The sequence below is a fragment of the Physeter macrocephalus genome, chromosome 12, assembly GCF_002837175.3.
Source record: "Physeter macrocephalus isolate SW-GA chromosome 12, ASM283717v5, whole genome shotgun sequence".
Classification (NCBI taxonomy): domain Eukaryota; kingdom Metazoa; phylum Chordata; class Mammalia; order Artiodactyla; family Physeteridae; genus Physeter; species Physeter macrocephalus.
This window is the reverse complement of record NC_041225.1, coordinates 79,538,820-79,561,218: the sequence shown is the minus strand read 5'-3', so window position 1 is coordinate 79,561,218 and position 22,399 is coordinate 79,538,820. Positions and strand designations below refer to the sequence as shown.

Sequence of the window (22,399 nt, the reverse complement as noted above, 5' to 3'; positions counted from 1 at the left end):
TTGCCCAATCTCTGGCAGCAGAGTGGAGAGGGCAGGGGCAACCCAGGGCCGGGAGATCAGACAACTGTCAGGGGGATATTTTATTGTTGTTGATCACAGATGATGGGATTTTTTCCCCCACTTAATGTTAAGTGTAATTTCGGAATTTTAGTACATGTTCCTGGGAAAATGATAACTTCAAACAATCGTTTCCTTGAGGCCAATTATGTGCTTGGAATTGGGCTATTTGCTGTGGGTGGTGCCCATTCATTCATTCATTCATTCAAGTTTTATTAGGTGCCTTCTTTATATGAGAAGCTGTTCCGGACACCCGGGATACAGACACGAACAAGGCAACAGAGGTTCCTGTCTTAATGAAGTTTATAGTCTTGGCAGGAGAGACAGATAACACAAAATAAACAATAAATAGATGTTGGGTGAATGTGTACTGAGAAGAAAGTCAAAGCAGGTGGGGGCTGGAGAGGGCTGGGCACTATTTTAGTGAGTGTTCAAAGCAGAGGCCTGAAGGAGTGAGGTTTGGAGAGGGTCCCAGGAAGGGAGGAGGGCCATCCAACCATCTTGTTTGGGTTGGGACAGCCCAGCAGGACTAATGACCCACAGGGCCAGTTCCCATAGCTGGGGGTTTCTGGATGACAAGTTTGCTGAAGGCTCCCAGTCCTCTGCTGGAAGTTTTCCTGGGGCACATAGGTCTTTCCTGGCCATGGCCTTGGGCCTCCCTGCCAAGCCAAAAGCACCCCCAGGGCTGTTTCTTCCTCATCCTTACCCCTCCCTATTGTACCTATGCTTTGCAGAGCCCAAAAACTTCTGCTGAAAGCTGGATGAAGTTGGCAATATTTCAAGACATTGACTTTTAGGAAGGTTATACTATTTGCTATAGACTGAATGTGTTCCCCTAATTCATATGTTGAAATCCTAACACCCAGTGTGATGGTATGAGGAGGTGGGGCCTTTGGGAGGTAATTATGTCATGAGGGTGGAGCCCTAATGAATGGGATTAGTGCCTTTATAAGAGAGCCAGAGAGCTTCCTCACCCCTTCTGCCATGTGAGGACACAGCAAGAAGACAGTTTTCTATGAACCAGGAAGCAGGCTCTTACCAGAACCTAGCCAAGCTGCAGCTTTGATCTCTTACTTCCCAGGCTCCAGAACTGTGAGAAGTAAATTTCTGTTGTTTGTAAGCAACCCAGTCTACAGTATTTTTGTTAAAACAACGTGAAGGGACTAAGACACGCTTAGAAGAAATATAGGGCATAAAGGGACAAAGCTAAATGACACCAGGAGGAAACAATCAGATAAATCCGGAATGTGGGACATTTTATAAGACAACTGGCTTGGTCTCTTCACAAATATCAATGCAATGAAAAATAAAAGGATGGGAGAACTGTTCTAGATTAAAAGGAACATACAACCAAATGGATGTGTACTCCATGAGCAGACCCTGCTTTGAACAGGTGAACTGTAAAAGATACTTTTGGGACCTTAGGGGGAATTTCAATAGACTGGGTTTCAAACGGTGTTCAGAAATTATTGTTAATTTTCTTAGGTGTGATAACAATGTTTGCAGTTAGGAGAATATTCCTTTATTTTGGACATGATGTTGGTGTGTGGACATGACAGGTAATGATGTCCATAATTTACTCTGAAATTCTTCACAAAGTAAATAAATAAAACCTAAGCTTTCTAAGGTTCAGAATGGCTCAAGGGAAGAGAATGAGATGCCCCAGGGGACACGGCTCACCTTCCTGGGCTTGGCTGGGCCCCAAATGCTTGACAAACCCCAGGGTGTGCACTTTCTGTGGGTTTAGGAAGGAAATGTGCAGCAGCACCTGGCACATAGTAGGTGCTTAACCGAAGTTGAATGAATGAATGGATAGTCTTTGTGGGATTCATCTCCTAGGATGGGCTCTGGCTGATCACCACCCCCCTCCCACGTTTACATCCACTGTCCTTCAAACTCATCACAAGACAATTAAAAACATGGGCAGACTGTCAAGGATCACCCTTGAGGGAAGTGCCTGGGAGGGTCCTCTGAGGTCTCCCTGGATGATTCCAAGCATCGCTGCCATCACCTCTCTCCAAGCCCCTCAGCATCTCCTGGAGGCCTCCTTGTGGAGCTCAGCTACTTCTGTAGCCCCACCGTTCAGGTCAAAAGTCAGTTGCTGGGCTTCCCTGGTGGCGCAGTGGTTGAGAGTCCGCCTGCCGATGCAGGGGACGCGGGTTCGCGCCCCGGTCCGGGAAGATCCCACGTGCCGCGGAGCGGCTGGGCCCGTGAGCCATGGCCGCTGAGCCTGCGCGTCCGGAGCCTGTGCTCCGCAACGGGAGAGGCCACAACAGTGAGAGGCCCGCGTACCGCAAAAAAAAAAAAAGTCAGTTTCTCATAATCATTTAATCATGAACGGCTGGCCTGCTGGTCCCTAATTATGTCATCGAATCAGGTAATGCATGGTAAACAGCCCTGTTCCCCTTAAGGCTTCCAAGTCAGGTGAGACACATTGTAGGTACCCAATAAGCACTTGGTATCCTAAATAATAATAATAATTAATAAAAATAATTATATGTAACATTTATTCAGCACTTACTATTTCCAAGTGTCATGCTAACTGTTTAACAAAAATTCTTTCTTTAATTCTCCTAAGAAGCCTGTTTTGGTATTTTTTACTTTAATTATGACTGCCATTTTTTTTTTTTTTTTTTTGCGGTACGCGGGCCTCTCACTGCCGCGGCCTCTCCCGTTGCGGAGCACAGGCTCCGGACGCGCAGGCTCAGCGGCCATGGCTCACGGGCCCAGCCGCTCCGCGGCGTGTGGGATCCTCCCAGACCGGGGCGCGAACCCGGTTTCCCTGCATCGGCAGGCGAACGCGCAACCACTGCGCCACCAGGGAAGCCCCGATGACCGCCATTTTGCTGACTGGTTCCTAGTTTCACAAATAGGAAGTGGCAGTGCCAGGATACAAACTCCGGTTGCTTCATTCCTGCTTCTCTCCCAGGAACAATGTTTAGGCCACATCTTCTGTGGTCCTCGAAGTCTCAGGATTCCTTAGTCGTGAGGCTGCTGAATGCTTGAGGACAGCTGGGAAAGCCATGAGCCCCCAGGGCCCAAGAGCTGCAACTCCGGTTATTGTGTTTGTTCCTGACCAAGCTCCATGTTGAAATGATTATCCAGAATAATAGCTCATGCCCCGTCTTTCACAATCCTCAGAGGTAACCCACAGGATGGTTGAAAGTCAGACAGGTTGATGTGTCACCTTTTATGGAAGTGCCTGGGAGGACCCTTTCCCAGAGGCCAGCCTGCAGAGGTAAGTACCCTGGTTGCAGACACTCCCCTTCAGCCAGGAAAATGTTCAGGTCCCCTGGCTTTCTTGTCAGTCATTAGGGGTTCCTGGCGGGTCCCCACTAGCATCTGAGCTAGGATAGACCATTTCTCATCTTTGCTCGTCTCTCAGGGCCGATTGCCTATCCATCTCCCCGTCAGCGGAGGTTGATATTAGATAAAGACCAGTTGTCACTGGTGGGCTCTGCCCCGATTTTCTTGCCCTGAATGCATCCTCTCAACAGGTGTCTGGTGACACAGGACCCATGAGGTCCTGCCTGCCTCACAGATGTTAGGTTCCAGCCACAAAACCAAAAAAAAAAAAAAAAAAAAAACTGGGGCGGGAAAGAAGGTCCAGATTTCACTGAAAATGAGGCTTTTCAGGGTTGCTGACTAAGGAGTTTTCTTTCCAAACATCTGAAAGTGCAAACAGATTGTAAATTAAGGGGGAGTTACAAGATAGTAGCTGAAGGGAAACAACGCCTCCCTGCTCTCTGGTTGTGGCTGGTGTGGCACTGTTGGGACCCAGGCAGCCAAGAAAGGTGATTAGCCCGGCGGGTGGGTGGGATGGGGCCAGGGTGCTGGGGACAGTGTTCAGGCCTCTTCCTTGAGCCAAGGGGGAGTAGCTTGTTCTGACAGGAGGTAGAACACTGGTCTGTGTCTTCTCTTGCGCCAATGAATTAGTGATTCCCGCCCAGATCAAAGTTCAGGCTCCCAAGGCAACTCAGCAAAAATAAAGTGAAACAAATTATAACCCATTCAAACCAGGCTTCTCATGACCAAAGCATGAAGCCAGGAGTTGGACGGCCCTTGAGTCACACCTCTCTGCTCCTTCTGAGTAAAAATACTGATTTCAGTGAAATGACTTCATTCAGCTGAGGCTTGAATTTATAATGGGAGGAGAGCCCCTTGCATAGCTGTCTCTGGCAGTAATCCTGCTGGGTTTGGGGTGCTGGGGCTGTGATGGGGAGCCTGGGCCCAGAGTGGAAAAGTCAAGAGCAATTCCCCCTGCCATGACCACACCACCTCCAGACGCAACACGGAAGCACTGCTTTGGAGAACAGAACAGGAAAAGAGGGGTGGAGAGTGGCAGGACTGTTGAAAGCCCAGAGCCGGCTGGGCAGGTTTCAACGTGGAGCAAGCCTTCAGGTTCCCTTGTCGTGCCACTGAGTTCAGCAACTATCAGCGTGACACCCCCTTTCAGGGATATCAAGCTCTGTCTGACAACTCCTGCGTGTGGTCCTCTGAGCCCCTCTGAGTACACCCAGGCCGTGCTCAGAGGCTGACTGTCCAGCACCATCCACTGAGGGCCCCCTCTGGGCAAAGGTCGGGATTCTGGGTTTGGGAACCTCCTACAGAGTTTTCCAAACGGGGCTTGCCTGGCGGTGTGAGCTGTGCCCCAGGGGTGGCCGAGATACCCCCATGTCCAGTCCCTACTTGCTGCTTGCACAAGGCAGGAATGGAGGCCAAACCAAAACAAAACAGACAGCTTTGGGCAAAATGGAAACCCCACGGGGTTGGTGTTGGTATTGGGGCATAGCTTCAGAGCTTGGAGAATCGAGTTGGTGATGAATGGCATAGGGTATCTCGGAAAAATTCAGACAGGACTTGAGGTAGGGCTCATGATATTTGCAGGCAAAGGCACACACAGCACAGGTTCTAGAAGGATCCCTCCATTTCACCGAGGGGCTCAGCGTTAACAGGTTCAGGAAGAAAACAAGGTGAAAGTCCATCCACCTGCCAGGCCCTGTGCCAGAGACCACGGGCCCAACCGGAGCCAGACACAGTCCTACCCTCAAGAAGCTCACGGCCTGAGGGAGAAAGGAGCAAACCGGTCCTCATGAAGCAAGTCCACAGGTGCCTTGACAGCCCTCATCACGCTGTGAAGCGTTCAGCCTCTGGCGTCAGACGGACCTGGCTTCTAGACTCTTCTGCTTCCTGGCTGAGTGATCTTGGGGAAGTTGCACAATGTTCCAGGTCTTGGTTTCCTCCGCAGCAAACTGGGGGTGAGTACAGTTCAGGTACCTCCTAGGGTTCCGAGGAGGATTCAGAGAGTGAGCGTGTGCAAAGCACGTGCCTGGCCCACGGAGGTGCTCCTAATAATGCAGAGAAACTCGTTTGATGATAATAATGTAAACCTAGTATTATCAGAGAAGCTTGCCAAGCACCCAGGGTGGCTGGAGACCAGTCATCTGCTGTTCGGGGCGGGCCAGCGGGGGCGGTCCAGAAGGGCTCCCAGAGGGTGATGCTGGCCGCACGGTGAGGAAGAGTGACCCTGGGAGGGGGCGTTTGGGTCCCGGAGAGCAGCTGGCAGTCCCGGCAGAGCCCACTGCGCAGGGGACAGAGCCCCCAGGTGCTCTGCGACGTGCCAAGGAGTTGAGACTGTCGGGAGGGTGAAGGGGTACTGGGAAGGCTTTCTGACAGGAGAAGAGCACTCTGCCATCAGCAGAAGATTAGATGGGAAGGGAGGCAAGGTGGGGAGGGTCAGCGTGGGCTGTAACAGTGGGCACATAAGAGACTCTGGGGGCCTGAGGACGGAGGAGATAGGGATGTAGGAGGCATCGCTGGTAGGACTCCAGAACCGACAGGATCAGGGATGAGGCAGGGAAGTAGGCCAAGAGTGAGCGTGGAGTTTGGCCACCAAGGCCAGGGGCGGGGGTGTGGAGGCAGGGGAGCGCAGGGCTGTGTGGGCCGTCTGGGTGGGGGCGATGGGGCCATCAAATCCTGGTGCAGAGCTTGGGGAGGGGCAAGGGTAAGGATCTCCAGCAAGACTCTTGGTTACCTGTTTGGGCTGAGGAGCCACATGGGAAACACTATGTAGGTGACCAGAGTGGCCCCTTTCCTGAGGCAGACACAGCACTGATGACATTCTCACCCGCTGACCCTTGTGATTTTTCGTGACCCTAGTCACTGACCCCCAGGAGAGAGACGACAACACCGGAGAGGTGCATGAGCGCGGTCAAAAGGTGAGTCTAGAGGTGTAAGCCAAAGGAGCCAATGTCACCGTTCACAGTCAAGTTCAGGGTATAGATAAGAGGTCTGTTGTCCTGAAATCCTGATTTTGGAAAACTGAAGGAAGGGAACAGTTCTTGAAAGAGGTAAATTTAAAATAAAATAAAACATTATTATATGAAGTGATATGAATGCTATCCTCAGAGATAGTCCCCCTGAAAAGATGAGGTCAAGTGACGGACAACAGAGGCATGAGATACTCGGAGGGCAGCCTGAGGTTTGTGGACGCTGGGTGGACTTTCTGACTTTACTGTCAGGAAGACAATCGTTTTTCCCACCATCAGCCTTTTATCTGCATCATCAGCGATGGAGTACTGAACTGGATGAGTGATGATAATACAAAAGTATTTATTGAGTTCTTACTATGTGCCAGTGACTCTATGGATTATCCTCATTTAACCTCGCATCCTGAGTAGATGTCATTTTATCTCCTACTAGTTTTATCACCCTTATGCTTCTTTGGGAGCACTAGGGCACAGACATTATCAAGCTGGATGAGGGATTGGAGATCATGTGTAGAAATGCTCAGGGTACCCACGAATTGCCACAGGAAGAGTGTGAGGGATTCGGCAAGGCTTCGCCTGTTCTTAGGATCCGTGGGCATGATAGAGAAACGTGGGTGTCACTGTGCTGGGAAGATGTGTGCTGAGTCTTCCTGGCTCTCTGCAAGGGGAGTTGCAGGGATTTGTACTGGTCAACATCTGGGTTGGTGATCTGGATCATAAAGGTTATTTATCAATCTGCAGATGACAAAACTGAGGAAGGAGGGAGAGACTACATGCTAGATGGTACAATAAAGATTTGATGAGAGGGACAGGCTGAAGTGATCATCCAAAGCTAACAAAATAAAGTTGTAAAAGGACAAATGTAGAACTCTGTTTTCAGATCTAAAAACTCAAGTACACAAGTAGATGATAGAGAAAATCTGGCTTGATGGCAGTTATGGGGGGAAAAGGCCGTTTACACAATTTAAAGAGGCAACATTGTTGCCCTATACAATAATGTAATTGTAGGCTAAATTTTAAAAAAGTGTCTGAAATAAAATAAATATGAGCCCCTTGCTAGTGATGAAGCAACATCTGGCCCAGTCTCAGGAGCACATTTTAAGAGGAACTTTGGGGCTTCCCTGGTGGCGCAGTGGTTGAGAGTCCGCCTGCCGATGCAGAGGACACGGGTTCATGCCCCGGTCAGGGAAGATCCCACATGCTGCGCCGCGGCTGGCCCCGTGAGCCATGGCCGCTGAGCCTGCGCGTCCGGAGCCTGTGCTCCGCAACGCGAGAGGCCACAACAGTGAGAGGCCCGCGTACCACACAAAAAAAAAAAAAAAAAAAAAAAAGAGGAACTTTGGTAAACTGGAACAATGTCCAGGGAAGGATTACATATATGGGAAAGGCCTGGAAACCATGTCATCATGGGAGACCTTGTAGAAGGAAGGGGACAGGGAACATGATAGTGGTCTTCAGTATTTATGGTAAAGGGATTAGGTCTATCCCGTGAAGCTTGAGAGGGGATGGCTTGAACCAATAGGAGGTTATGGGGAGCCAGGCTTCCACTCAGTAGAAGTCCTAAGAATCAGTTCTGGCCAACAGAGCATGTGTCTTGGGGGGCAAGCGACCTTGTGAGATTCTGAGCACACATGAGGTCCCTGCAAATGTTCAGGCAAAGGCTGGACTGGCTGCCCATTCAGAGGGGAGATGCAGGAGGGTGTAAATGAAAAGACCGAGAATCAGGAAGCTGGATTCATGTCCTGCCTCTGGTTATAGCTGAGTAATGTTGTGAAAGCCAATTTCCTTTTCCAGGCTTCAGTTTCTTCAGCCCTGGAAGTTTAATCATCATTGGCTTTCGACGTTTGGTGGCAATGGAACCCTTGTATCAAATGAAATCTTCTGCAAATGCCCCTGCTCCCCATATAAGCCCAGTATGTTACTAGTGGACACCCCCATGACTGCAGGGCTGAGCCCTCCTGCAGTGCTGCTCCTGGGAGTGGTTTGCAAAGCACTGGGCCAGCTGAACTTCCAGTCCTAAAATTCTGATTCTCTAAGGTTTCTTCCTACTTTAGCTTTTGATTCTATAGATTCCAACCCCTCATTTTATGCATCAAGTACCTGTGACTTAGAAAAGGGGTTTATCCATGATCTTACAGCTGATTGGTGGCAGAGCTATACTTAGAACACACAACTCCTAGCTTAATCCGCTGCCCCTTCTACCTCACCAGGAGGCTCCCTACTTCCACCCATGATTTGTCTTAGCATCTGTGCCCCCAGAAGGTCCCAGTAAACCTGAGCTGCCCCCTATTGATTCTTTACCCCCTTGGAAAAGCACCAGGAAGGCAACAGATCCTGTTTGAGGCATTGCTGCAGCGTGAGACGATTCCAGATTTCATTTCACTGTGTATTACTTTAGCTCCATGAAATACTGTTTGTATGGACTGAGAAGTGAAAAACAGGAGTGACAACAGGTTTCTGGTTGTCCTACATGATCTGTTCTCTCCTTCCTTACTACTAGAGTCCCTTTTAGATGGCCACCCAGAATAAAGGTATTCCCCAGTCTCTTTTGCAGCTAGATATGGCATTGCAACTAAGTTCTGGCCAATAGGTTGGAATTAGAGAGACTTATGGAAAGTGTCCTTAGCAGGAAGGAGCATGCCCTTCGCCCATGATGGATGGGATGCAGACTTGGCTGGACCCCCAGCAGCCACGGTGGACCATAAGCTAGAAACCACGTGTTGATGAGGGTAGAACAGGATGGTAAGAGCTTGCATCTCTGATGAGCTTATGAAGCCTCTTTACCAGCCCCACTGTTTCCTCATGTTTTACAGGCAAGAGAAATAAACTCCTAATGTTGAAGCCACCGTTACCATTTTCCATCAACTCTGTCATTGAATGTAAGAACAGCATTATTTCATACATCACTAAGAAAAAGAAACCACTGCCAAATTAAACAGCTACCCCATCCAGCTAACCCATTCCAATTTCAGAGAAGTTCAAATGTAGCAAAAGGATGAGTCTCATTACATGAAACGCAGTATTTTTGGTTTTTGTTACTCATAGCCAAGCCTAATCCTGATTCAAGAAACATGAGGGAGCAAAAAGACAAGTTCTAAATAAAGAGCATGACAATCATGTAGAGAGAACAAGTCTCTATAAAAGAATGACTCATAAAAATAGTAGTGACACATGACTCAATTTAGGGAAGTTTCTCCTATAACTTCCCAGTCTGGCTTGAATTAACTGGGGAATTATGTATGGCTATTTGGATTTGGCCATCAAATGAGATGAGACTCCAGGCGATGAGTGGGCTGGTTTTAAGATGTCAAAGACCCAAAGGGGATTGCTAAGCCAGTCTCCATTGTGTGTGATTTGGTTTTAGGGTCTCTGACTCCTTGGTTTCTTCTCCCCAACTCTGCAGGGTCCTCCTGGCTGACTTTGAGAAGGACAAATGGGCAGCTGCTGCCAGAAGCAGCTGATGAGCAAGACAAGCTTGCAGCCAACAGGCTCTCCCTTAGCTGAGATTCGCATGGAGATGCTCATGGCTTTTCCAGCACCAGCCCTGCTACTGCTTTCCAGTGTAATTTGAGCCTTGATCTGGTGCAAAGCTGAGCACTTTTGGTCCTCAGGACTAGAGCCCTGACCTTAAGCTATGACAACCCAGTATTAATGTACCTGAGTGATTAAAGCATCAAAGGCCAATATGACACACGAAAGGGAAAGGGAAATCTGGCTTATTGAAAAGTGGTTATAAGATGGACTATCCACTTTGTGTGTCATTAAAACAGGGGCACTTTCATGAGAAATGTCCACTTAATCACTTTTAAATTATAACACAATAACTTATTTTAATTGATCCTATCTCCTGTGACTGCTTCTTGAATCTACCGGGACACCAGGGGCCTTTATAGATTCTGCGGACTCTATGCTCCGGCTATCGTTTATTGACGGTCTCCTCATGTGATAAATGTTTTACAACTATTATTTAACACATCAACCCCACAGGTAGGTGGTATCATTCCCACTTTTAAAGATAATATAACAACTGTGGCTCAGAGAAGTTGATTAACTTTCTCATGGTATCACACACAGCTAATAAATGGGCTCCGAACCTAGGTGGATGAAGGCTACCATTATCATTTAGTTGTAATGGATTGTAGAAGCAGCCCTTTAAGCTTCAGTTACTGAAACATGTAAAGGTCTGCTGAGGAATACTTTTATCCTTCCATTCAGAAGATCCACTGGGCACTGAAGACTTGTGACTATTCTGAAGGAAAGCCTTCTCTGGAAAAAAAAAAAAAAAAAAAAAAAAGTTGGGGAAACGGCAGGAGATGGACTGGATAAGCATTCTTGCTCCAGGCCTTACTTAAATTACACTCAGGCAACTGTTCCAATGGCCCTGTAATAACCTGGCAACACAGGAATCTCTGTCAATGACAGAGGTGCAGAAGAGTTCCAATGGAACATTCCCATAGCCCATGAGGTGGACTACTGTTGGGCTGATTGCCTGTTTTTACTGAAATACATCATGTGACTTTTTGCTGAAGCAACATCTGATCTAATAACAATATTTTAAAAGTGCTTTTAAGAAATTTTCTGCTCACCTTAATTTCATGCATATATTTCCTTGGGAAGAAAAAAAATTCCCTACAAATCCCTATTTAACTTTGCCAATTCTGATGAAGAGACATTATAAAGATCATGGGAATTTCTTGTATGATCTCATGTTCTACATAAAAACAGCTCTGCTACTTAAAGGGTTGATTCAAATTCTTATGGGTGAGAATCTAATTCTTCTTGGTTTTAATAAACTAGAAGCCCTACCAAATGATTTCCTCTGGATTGAAACACATCAAGATGAAATAAAACTTAACGTTCAAATTCATTACATTTTCCCTCAGATACCAAAGTACAGACACCAGGCCAAACTTCTTTTAAATTATTTTATTTTTGTGTAAGCTAAAAGGAAATTTACACACTGAAATCTCAAAAGACCTTGGGCATGCACATTAACCTTGTTAGAGGTTCCTCTACATGTCTCTTTTTTTCCATAGGAATTTCCCCAAACATTTAAAACCCATAGTTTTTACTGTATATACAGCCTAAACCATAGCAATCTATGATTATGTCATTTTACACTGTGCAAAATCCTCAAAAAATAGTGGTATGATAGAACAAAAAAATCAGTAACAAGTAAATTTCATGGTAAGACATTCATGTAATTTGGTCCTTCTCTAAACCAAACTGATTTAAAACAGACACAATCTCTTTAAACCCCTTCAATCAAGTTCTGACAATGATCCATACCCTAGAACAAAAGAGCAATCGATGAAAGTACCTTGCAAAAGGTCAAACAGCAACAGGCCAGACTGAAAAGATTAAAAAAGAGCACAAAAATGGTAACAAAGCCAGATCTGAAACAAACCCACCACACATAAAATTAAAAAAAAAAAAAAAATTTAAACAGGGACTTGGAGCTTATTTATGAGAGCAAAAGTAATTCAGTGTATGATGTGAAAAATTAATACGACAGTCAATGCAATCTGAAAAGACTGAAGGGGATTTCACAGACAGTGGAGATTTGACTTTTTAGTTTTCATTTTTTTATTTCAAAAGTTTTGTAAGAAGGACACCACCAGTGTATTTCACAAAGACATAAATGTATACACCCCAGCAACACAAAAAGAATAAATCTTCAAAAATGTTCACCCCGATTATTTACATTTGTTTCTAATATAAATTTAGGACTTCAGTATGTAAATAAATATACATTATTATGTATACCTTTCTAGTGCGGCTTACCAACAAATCAGCTGAACTTTAATTTTTTTTTTTTTTTTTTTTTTTTTTAAATTAGAGCAGGTATGCTTTTGATGGTGGGGAAGGGCTGGAGGGAAGGAAAAGCAACGGAAACCGTCCAGTTCACATCAGTTATCAGTCTGCCTTCTCTTGGGAGCTTGTGGAAGGTGTCAAGGTGGCTGGGAACATCAACACCTTGGCATGCATGAACGTCAGGTCAGGAAGGCTGGCGATCACCTTGATGGCTTCTTCACTCAGGTGCTCTTCTCTTTTCGGTTTCCTGTTGACAAATGAAAAAAGAGAAGTGTGTTAAAGTGACTTTTGCTGTAGGTCAAATGGGAGAAAATCTACTCTCAAGGTAGACAGCAATCTGTGGGGACCTGAGTTATCTTTCCCCCTGTCAGTCCCTGAACCTCATAATACCTTTGTGTTGAGTGCTTCCTGTGCCAGAGGCCAAATCTCTTACAAAGATTCACACCGAATTTATGTACGTTCATTACAGTTAGGCACATACATAGACATTCACATGTACCTATGCACAGCTCGCAGCTCTATTTAAGCTTAGAAGCATCTACCTAGGCATACTTTTAAAATGTTACTAGGGAACTCCCTGGTGGTCCAGTGGTTAGGATTCCGTTCTTCCACTGCAGGGGTCACGTGTTCGATCCCTGGTCGGGGAACGAAGATCCTGCATGCTGTGTGGCGCAGCCAAAAAAAAAGTTACGAAGCAGAAATATAATGCTGAAGCCCTAGTTAATACCACTCTGCCCAACTGGATTTCCCCCTCCCCCCTGAGAAACTACCAAAGTTGCCTCAACATAAAGCAAAGTATGTCTGGCACAGTCCTTGTAAGTCATTTTAACCTCAGGGTTTCTTCAACCCCAAAGGGGAATTCCAGGACCGAAAGCCCTCAGCTCAAAAACACCCAGCCTCTGCCCCACTGGGATGCAGATAGACGGTAGGTCCAAAGGCCGCAGCACTAGGGCCAGCTACTCAATGCGAGAATGCACACGGGCAGGAAGGACTCAGGGAGAGGGGAAATCTCGAAATCTGTTGGGTTCTATAGATGAAATGCCCCTAATATAAGAAGTGAGCAGTGTGGCGACACAGAGAGGAAGAGCTTCTGCTGACCCGGGTCTTCCCAGCAGGTGAGCCACAGAAAATGCCAATTGAGCCTCGAATGTGGCTCAAATTGAGCACATGATTGTAATCCAATCTTTATTTTTTCTAGGATGTTAAATATACTGAAAGATAGCTGCAGTTATAAAGATATTAATTTTAGATCAAAGTAATTTAAAACTGTTGACTCTAAAAGGCCCAATTCTCTTTTATGGTAAATGATAGTTGGTACTGTATTAGGTGTGACACAAGTTATTTCTTCCACCTAAGTATTTTCTTTGTCCTTGGGATGAGGTGCAGGAGGTCAGGAGATGAAACAAGAAAGAAAAGATAGATGCAGGTCTTTGTTTTATACCTGGACTTTTCTGTTGTTACCACATTTAAGTTCAGGCTGAAATAAAAAGATTTTACGGAACTGAAAAATCAAACGTCAGACTTTTAGGGCCCAAGTTCTTCAATATGGGGGTCAGCTTCAGGCACACTGAAACCATCAGTAGATCAACCAATAGTGAACTCAGTTCCAGGATTTCTCAGAAGAATGGAATAGCACTCCAAATTTTTTCTGATTAAAATCTACATTTTTAATTGCACTTAAATCATAGTAAAACTATTAAGTGGATGGTTGATGGGAAGTTGCCTATCTGCACCGTTTCAAAATAAAACCAGATAGTTCACTTTTTAGGCTCAAAGTGAAAAACTGGAAGACTACATGGGAAAGGGCAGCCCCTCACCATGGTCAATCTTAGCATCACTCACGATGGGGTCAACCAGACATTATGTGTCTTCTGATGCGATACAACACCTATGATGTATTCCAGCCAAAAGGTTTTACCTGAATCCATCAAACCTTTAGATATAATGTCCAGTTTACAGGAAATAAGGGGAATAGAGAAATATTTGAAAACCACTTGAAGGAAGCAAATGGACAAATCCAGAGATTGGGACATTCTGCAGGACAAGTGGACAGATCTTTTCAACAAGCTAATGTTATTAAACTGAAAAGCAAACAGAAGGGATGGGGGTAGATATACTAGGTTAAAAGTGACTTAGCCGTAACAGCTACGTACAATAGTCCTAGATTGGATGTTGATTTGGAGAAAGCAGAGAGAAAGGACATTGTTGGGGAATTTGAATACATACAGCCCGGGTATTAGATGAAATGAAAATTTACTGAAATCAGTAGATGGAGACCACTGACTGCAAGGGAAGGCTCAATTCCATATAGACTATAAAATCTCCTTTTTGATTAAAACAACACCCATATGTGTATATTTGCAAAGATAAAGATTTGAAAGAATATGCACTAAGGAGTTATAGTGATCTGACTGGTAAGAATGTGATACTTTCATTAAAAAATTTTTGTCTATTTTCTAACTTTCTACTCTTACTGCTTCTGTAAAGATTAAAAAATTATTAAAAACAGTAACCAGTAAAATTGCACCTAAATGGACTTCTCATTTGTGGAGTGCAGTTGGGGTGTGGGGAAGGAGAACAAAGAAGAAGTTTTCACCCAAGGAATGGTTGGTAAATATTATTCTAGAGTTTCTACCAATTGCCTTATTTCAGAGACACTACTTGAAGGCTGTGTGAAGTTGTATTTAAAAATAAGAAAAAGTTTACATAGTTCATAGTTTGTGCATTTATCTGTAGTCGCTATGCGTTGATGTGATCTAGTTTTCTTAGAATATAAGAAAGAAGAAAATGCTTGAGGGGAATTTGAAAATAAAAAGTTACATCATGACCTATCCTCGAAGCCAAAGGCAGTGACCTAATTTTGATTTATACTCTCCCTAGTTAAGATTTATCCTTTTGGCCAAGGCAGTACAATTAAGAGTTCAGAAATAAACCCATACATTTATGGTTAAACTGATTTTCAACAAGAGGGAAATGGGGGCAAAAACAGTCTTTTCAACAACCAGTGCTGGTACAACTGGATATCCACGTGCAAAAGAATGAAGTTGGACCCCTACCTTACACCATATTCAAAAATTAATTCAAAATACATCAAAGGTCTAAATATAAGAATTGAAACTTTAAAACTCTTAAAAGAAAACCTAGGTGTAACCCTTCCTGACCTTGAAGTAGGCAATGGTTTCTTAGATATGACACCTAAGGCACAAGCAATGAAATATATATGTACATATTTATGTATACATATATGTATATCTATATAGATATATACACATATACACATGTATATAGGGCTTCATCAAAATTAAGAAACATCTGTGTTTCACAGGACACTACCAAGAAAGTGATAAAACAGCCTGCAGAATGAGATAAAATATTTGCAAATCCTGTATCTGATAAAGGTCTAGTATGCAGAATATGTAAAGAGTTCTTAACAACAACAACAACTTCCCTAAAGAAGAGATACAACTGGTCAATAAGCACCTGAAAAACTGCTCAATATCATTGGCCATCAGGGAAATGTAAATCAAAATGACAATGAGATATCATTTCATACCCATTGGGATGACTATAACCAAAAGACAGTAACAAGCCTTGTGAGAATGTGGCGACACTGGAACCCTCAAACTTTATTGGTGGAAATGCAAAATGGGGCCACTGCTTTGGAAAACAGTTTGGTAGTTCTTCAAAAAATTAAACAGTGTTACCATATGACCCAGAAGTTCCACACCCAAGAAAATTGAAAGCATTTGTCTACACAAAAACTTGTACATGAATGCTCATGGCAGCATTACTCATAACAGTCAAAAAGTGAAAACACCCCAAATGTCCATTAATTGATTAACGGGATAAGCAAAATGTGGTATAGCCACACAATGGAATATTATGCACCCATAAAAAGGAACAGAAAGTGCCAATACATGCAACAACTTGGCTGAGCTTGAAAACACTATGCTAACTGAAAGAAGCCAGACACAAAAGGCTATATTATGTATTATTCTGTTAGTATGAAATAACCAGAATATGCAAATCCACAGAGATAGAAGGCAGATTAATAGCTGTCACGGGCTGGGAAAACTGGCATATAGGGAGTGACTGCTAATGGGTACGGGGTTTCTTTTGGGGATGATAAAAATCTTCTGGAATTAGATAGTAATGTTCTGGAATTAGCAGTAATGGTTGCACAACCTTGCGAATATACTAAAAGCCACTGACTTGTACACCTGACAAGGGTGAATTTCATGGCATGTGAATTATATCTCAATTAAAAGTTCAAAAAAATTAAAAGAAAAAACCATGCATGCCTTTTGGCAACTAGTCCTCTGGCCTGTATAATCTTCAGTTAGAGGTCTGTAGCTACTAACTAGCTGGCTACCCACTGATTAAGATTAGGAAATAATTTTTCTCTATATTAGAAAAGGTAAGCAAGAAGATGGAACTATTTTAAAACTGAGAACTTGCATTTCTTTAAAATAAGAAGTCACTTTCACAGCCTATGTTTAGAAAGTGAAGAGCACATGTACCTTCTCTTACATATGCAAAGGCATTTGGAAAAGAGTATGGGATGTTGTTTGTTACATGGCAAATTTCCTCTACCTAGACCACTGTTTCTTAACCTTTTCTTACCCTACAGTTCCTCAGTGCTTTTTCAATCTATCTTCTGTGTATTGACAAAAGCCAAGATTTTGAGGAGGTGTATACACTTTAAATTTTATTTTATTCAAAAACAAAAACAAAAAATGAAGCAAAACCAAAAAACAACAAAGATTCTTAAAATTCCTTTGGAATTATGCCACCCCGCCTTTCTCTTCCCTGTACAACTGAGAATCACTCATGGGGGCATTTTACAGTATTACCTTCTAATTATAAGACTTGTGAATATTTGCACTTCTCACCACTTTCAAATAGTTAATTCCTCCAAAGAGAAAACACAAAAGTTGACAACTTGTTTTCTTTGCAATTTATTTTGTTTTAAATGTGAAGCTGGACAGGTACCAGAGACTAATTCAATGCAGTTACAACACTGACCCCAGGATACACACTATAGTTTCAGTTCATTCCATAATAGTACAGAATAAGAGAAAAAATGAAAATAACTTAAAGTGGTAGGAGTTGGAAGAGTGCCCTAGTGTACAGAATGTTTTAAGGGTGAGTTGAAAAGTTAGGAGAGCAAGCAAGTTAACAATGTGGCTTAGAGCTCCTCCTACTGGCACAAAGAATGAATTCTCACCACCGGGACTTTCAACACTACTACAGTTCACTCAGTGAGACTGCAGAGGGAAAAAGGTGAGGAAACACTAGGACTGTCCTTAGAAAAAGTTGTCCAAAAAGTAGCAGGAGAAAGCCCAACGATAAAAGCGTCAGTTTTCTGTTTGTCTGTTTGTTTTAAAAGTCATTAGCTTTTGGTTAACATATATAGAAAAAAATGGATGAGAAATTTGTATAAGGAGAACATTAATTTGAAAATATGATTTATTTGGAAAGAGAAGTTAGAAAGCAAGCAAAAAATCCACACTAGCTTCATTTACAAGCAAGTTCACTTAACAGGAGGCTTTAACAGCGCCAGGTAGTGTTACTACAAAGAAATAGGGGTGATAAGAACAAGGGAGAGAATCTGTGGCTAAACAAGAACGTGCAGACTACAAACCCATTCTTGGGAAAAGTTCAGGGTAGCCTTAATTATAAAACAAATAATAATGGATTTTCATGATTATAAATATTAATTGTATTAGTAATAATAAATATCTGTTGAATGGATACTTAAGCACACAACACAGTTTTAAAGGCGATGTGATAATTCAAGCCAAAGTTTTAAGACAGGTAAGCATTTATTATTTGCAAGGAAAACATGGCTTTATTAAATGGATGTTTTTCTACAGAAGAATTGATTTAAAAGATAAATCTGAATTTGACGTGTGAGTGGAATGTATTTAAACAGGGGAAAGAGCTATAATATCTCTGCCTAACTGGGCAAAAACAGGTAAATATTTTCACTTTAAAGTGCTGATGAATCATAGATTTGGTAGAGCAGAGTTAGTATGCCAATCAACCAATATTTGCTCTTGCAGTAGTGATTTCCTGGTTCATAATGATTACCTTCTTATTAGAAACAGCCTTATTCTTATGGCTAACATGTCAAAGCAATGGATTATTCCAGTGCTTAATTATGTAAAACTAAAGGTTTCCTGAATCCTGCATACAACGCCCACATGACATTCCTGTATCTGAGATAACTGCTTTTCTAAAGGCCCTGCCCGAGGGGCTCCCAGAAAGCTTGTTAAAAGCAAGGCTTCACGACCCAAATCAGAGGAGCTACACATCAGCGAAAATTCAGAAAATAAAACAGTGGCCATTCCCTACTCTCTCTTAGCCCAGAGGTGAAAGGATCAGCCTAGGTGACTCTGGAAGTGTGAAACTGGGTTCCCAAAGATGATCATCTCAGTAGTTATGAAAGAAAAGGGGGAGCATTTCTGTAATGGCTTTATGATCTCAATTCTTTTATCAGATTCTTCTCTACAAAGTTGGGCGTAGGGGTAGGGAAGGAGAGAAAACAACATCTGTCAGCCCTTTCCAGTCTCTCATGAAATAGCTCCGCTCTAGTAAATCCATAATTAAACATAATTTGATACTATTTTCTGGAATTAGGCATCTATTGGTTTTATAAATGTAAAGTGAATTTTAATATAATATATTGAAATACTGCCAACTTATGTGCTTTTCCATCTGGGCTACTTTGTTCAACACAGAATTCAAAATTAGGGTGTAATGAGCACTAGCTTTTACCTGGTAGATGTGCTTGTCTTCTCTACTGTGGACATGAGTCTCGCAAATGCATCAGTCACTTTGAGGCTTGAGGTGGAGATTTCCAGCTTAGAAGTTGTTAGCTCATACAACTCTGGATCCACACCTTATAGTATAAAATGATAGTCAGTGATGGCAAGCTGCAATGGGTACTCAGCCACAATCCAAGATGCAAAAGGCAATTACTCTGTAAACATCTGAGTCTTTATAAGCACAACACATCTTTAGAACACTGTAATACTGCATTTATTTTTTAAATTATAAATTCCACTCTTCAGAGTTTTTATAAAGTAGGAAAATACTCTTAAAATTCCACTTTGGTATAAACACAGCCTTAATTAATCTAACGTTTATGTAGAAGATACCATCAAAATACTTCTAAAAAATTCTATCTGCTATAGAAAGCTCCCTAAATTTTGTATTTGTTTGTGATATGAAGGTTATCAATGTTTTATAAATAGAATGCACATGATTTGTTACATAATATGACACCTCAATTTTAAAATTGACTGATTTTAACCTCATTTTTTGAACCTCCCTTTTCCCTCCCCTCCCTGACCATTTATCCTCCATTATTTTCGTCCATACCCCCAAATTTGTAAGTTAATATAAAGTCTCAGATACAGTAAATGATTTGGTTAGTTTAAATATATTCTGACTATCTGAGGACATGAAATATTACACAAGGTATCAAATTATTACTAAAGAAAAGTTATATACCACATTGTTCTTTCTTCAGGTAAGAAGTGGGGATGGTAAAATATTATCAGAAAAAGTGAATAAAAGCACTACTTTTGAACAAAATGAAAATTGTCTCAAGGGTTATACTTCTATTGTCTCATAGCTGAATCTAGTGGCTAACAGTTCAAATATCTTGTTGGAAAAATTCAAAACAAAGCTGAGTTAGAGGATTAGATTTATTGTAAAATCTATTAAAATCCTTCCCATCTGACTTCATTAAAATATACATACGTATTTTAAAACTTCCCTTGAATATTAATTTATATCAAATATGATGACTACAAAAAAACAAGGAACAATTAATATTTTCAACTCAAGCTAAGCTTTGGAAAATAAATAAAGCTTTTCAACTCAGATAAAAAATTTTTAATCCTACACTCTCTGGTTTTAGCAAATTCAGTAGTTTCAGAGTATAACAGAAAAGCAGACTGTAAGTACAAATGTCTTATAGCTTCATCAATTTCTACTTATTATTTCTAAAAAAGCCCTAAGATCCGTAGATAAAATTATATATACATGTACCATATCGATATTAACAAACAAGTTTCCTCATTTAGGATATTTCTAGGTTAAGAAAAAAAATCAGGACCTGCCTTCTATTAACTAACTTTGTAGCTGACTAGCAGATGTAAACACAGATCTCAGATGTTTACAGAAATCATACTAGCAAAAGCGGCTTCCACAGTTACCATGTCCAACAAGGGAGGAAGGCTATAGAAAATGTTTGTTGACTCTCCCAAGTTTTTAGTATTTCATTAAGGTACAGTTTCAAAATATAATTTAAAAGGCCCTTTCTTTGTATTTCTATAATAAGTATTAAGGTTGCAATTAAAATGTAAAAATTTACAGATGCCTGTAAAGGGACCAGATGAACCCAAAGCACCTCCTTCCTCCACTATGAAAGGTTAGATTCCAAGTAACCACAAAATTTAAGTAGATGGTGAATGCACAATGCAGAGTAAACAACTGCATTCTGACTGGCAACAGGAAAGTGCTAGTAAAAATTTAGTTGGGTTTATACAATACTGACAACTTGGCTGTCAAACAGTGAAGTGGGAGATTTAAAAAAAAAACCCTTCAACCTCCCCCAACCCCCCAAATCCATTGTCACCAAAAAAAGTACTATGGCTATATTTTATACTTTTCAAAAACAAGACAACTACTTACTCTACACAAAAAACTAGAGAGTAATTTTTTTAATGGAAGAGTTTTTTTTTTAACAGAACCTTAATGAGGCATAGTTTAGTTACATAAATAAAGCTAGCCAACCAAGTTCTATGCCAACCTCCTAAGTCTCAAACACAAAATAATTAAATAACCGCAAGCTGACAAAATGACTTTCCCAGAAACAAGTCAGAAAAAGTGCAAGCAAGTGGTGAAATGGAATACTCAGGAAAGTGTTGACACCTGTAGCTTGATGGTAAGTTTTAACAAAACCCAATAGCAATAAAACAAGCCAAAGCAAATTTATAGTAATCAGATTTACACAGCAGCTAGAGTATATTAATGAAAATACGGAAAGAAAATATTGAAAAGGTTCCAAAGTAATGAGGACCACCATTGACCATGCTAATTTCATTTCCATTACAGCTCTAAGCTTCTGAAACTGCTTGCTCTTCTCAAAGCTGTGTATGTATACTGAGCCTGGTTTATCAGGTCATTTCTGTACTTCTTTATTCGGTCAGATGATTTGTGCTCTTACGGGTGATTTTTAACTGAGTTTGAAATGTAGCCAAAAATTAAATTTAAACCAGGTTTTTAGACACCCAAAAATAGTGACCTCATTTAAATTATGATACAGTCCATGAAGAAACAAAGCTGAGAGCAAATTAAAAGTAGGAGCTTGGTAATTCATTCTTGGGATTATAGTAATAAGGAAACTGATACACAAGTTTTTGGGTTTCTTCCCCCCACTAAGTATTAAAAACTAATTAGCTCACCCAGGTCATTCCATAGCTCACATGTATTTAGAAGTAATTTAAATAGTGAAATATTTTGAAGTCAAAACCAGACACATTAGGTTTTCATATGCTTGTAAAATCTTGGAAACAATGAAAATGATAACCAGGGGATTAGATTTGCGGAATCCAGTCATTCTACAAAACGGCCTTGGAATGTCCTTATAGCACAATCAGATTTCCATAACCAGCTCTTGGAGAAGGGCATTCTGGGTCCCAGGTTCACCCTTAGCTGACTGTCTTAGTCTCCCCCGTTTCCCATCATGGCTCCTAAATTGCTAGAAGTGGGTGGCAGGGTTATCTAGCTGAACAAAACCAGCAGATTCTCAGGAACCAGGCTGGCTGTCTAACTGATCCTAGTGGGGACTGAGAGGGACCCTCCCTATGCATTCTGGGCATCGGCATCTATATAGCACCTCAACAGCCGTCTGGTATCAATGGGCATGATTACCAGATCACAAGTTGGGAAGACAGGGAGTCATTAAAATCATATTAAATAAAATGTAAACATAAAAATGCCATTATATTTTAATTGTTTATTCAGTTAGAAAATGACAAAGTACATTAGGCCTTTGGTCAATGAACTGAACTTTTGCCAGGCTGAACATTAATTTAACAGGCACTCCAGTAAGTTTTAATTTCTAGCTTTTAGTATCTCATAGCAATTATTTTCTATTATTACCTTTAACATTTTTTTTTTCCTCCATGGAAAACAGTAAACTTTCTATTCAAGAGCTACATAAAAACAGTAATAATTCTATG

General features: G+C 41.9%; 1 protein-coding gene across 7 annotated transcripts in view; it reads right to left on the bottom strand.

The window, feature by feature from the left end:
- Positions 1-11,237: 11,237 nt before the first annotated feature.
- Positions 11,238-22,399, bottom strand: part of AFTPH (aftiphilin) — a 63,528-nt gene continuing 52,366 nt past the window's right edge. For 5 of the 7 annotated variants that reach the window (XM_024133525.3, XM_055089207.1, XM_055089208.1 and 2 more), the window contains 2 exons: positions 18,921-19,044; positions 11,238-12,387 (listed from right to left, as the gene is read on the bottom strand). In XM_024133525.3, the coding sequence (XP_023989293.1) occupies positions 12,243-12,387; positions 18,921-19,044 (269 nt within the window). In that variant the 3' untranslated portion in view covers positions 11,238-12,242. The remainder of the gene's footprint in view (positions 12,388-18,920; positions 19,045-22,399) is intronic. The other 2 variants (XR_449044.3, XR_003682222.2) reach the window with 1 other exon arrangement.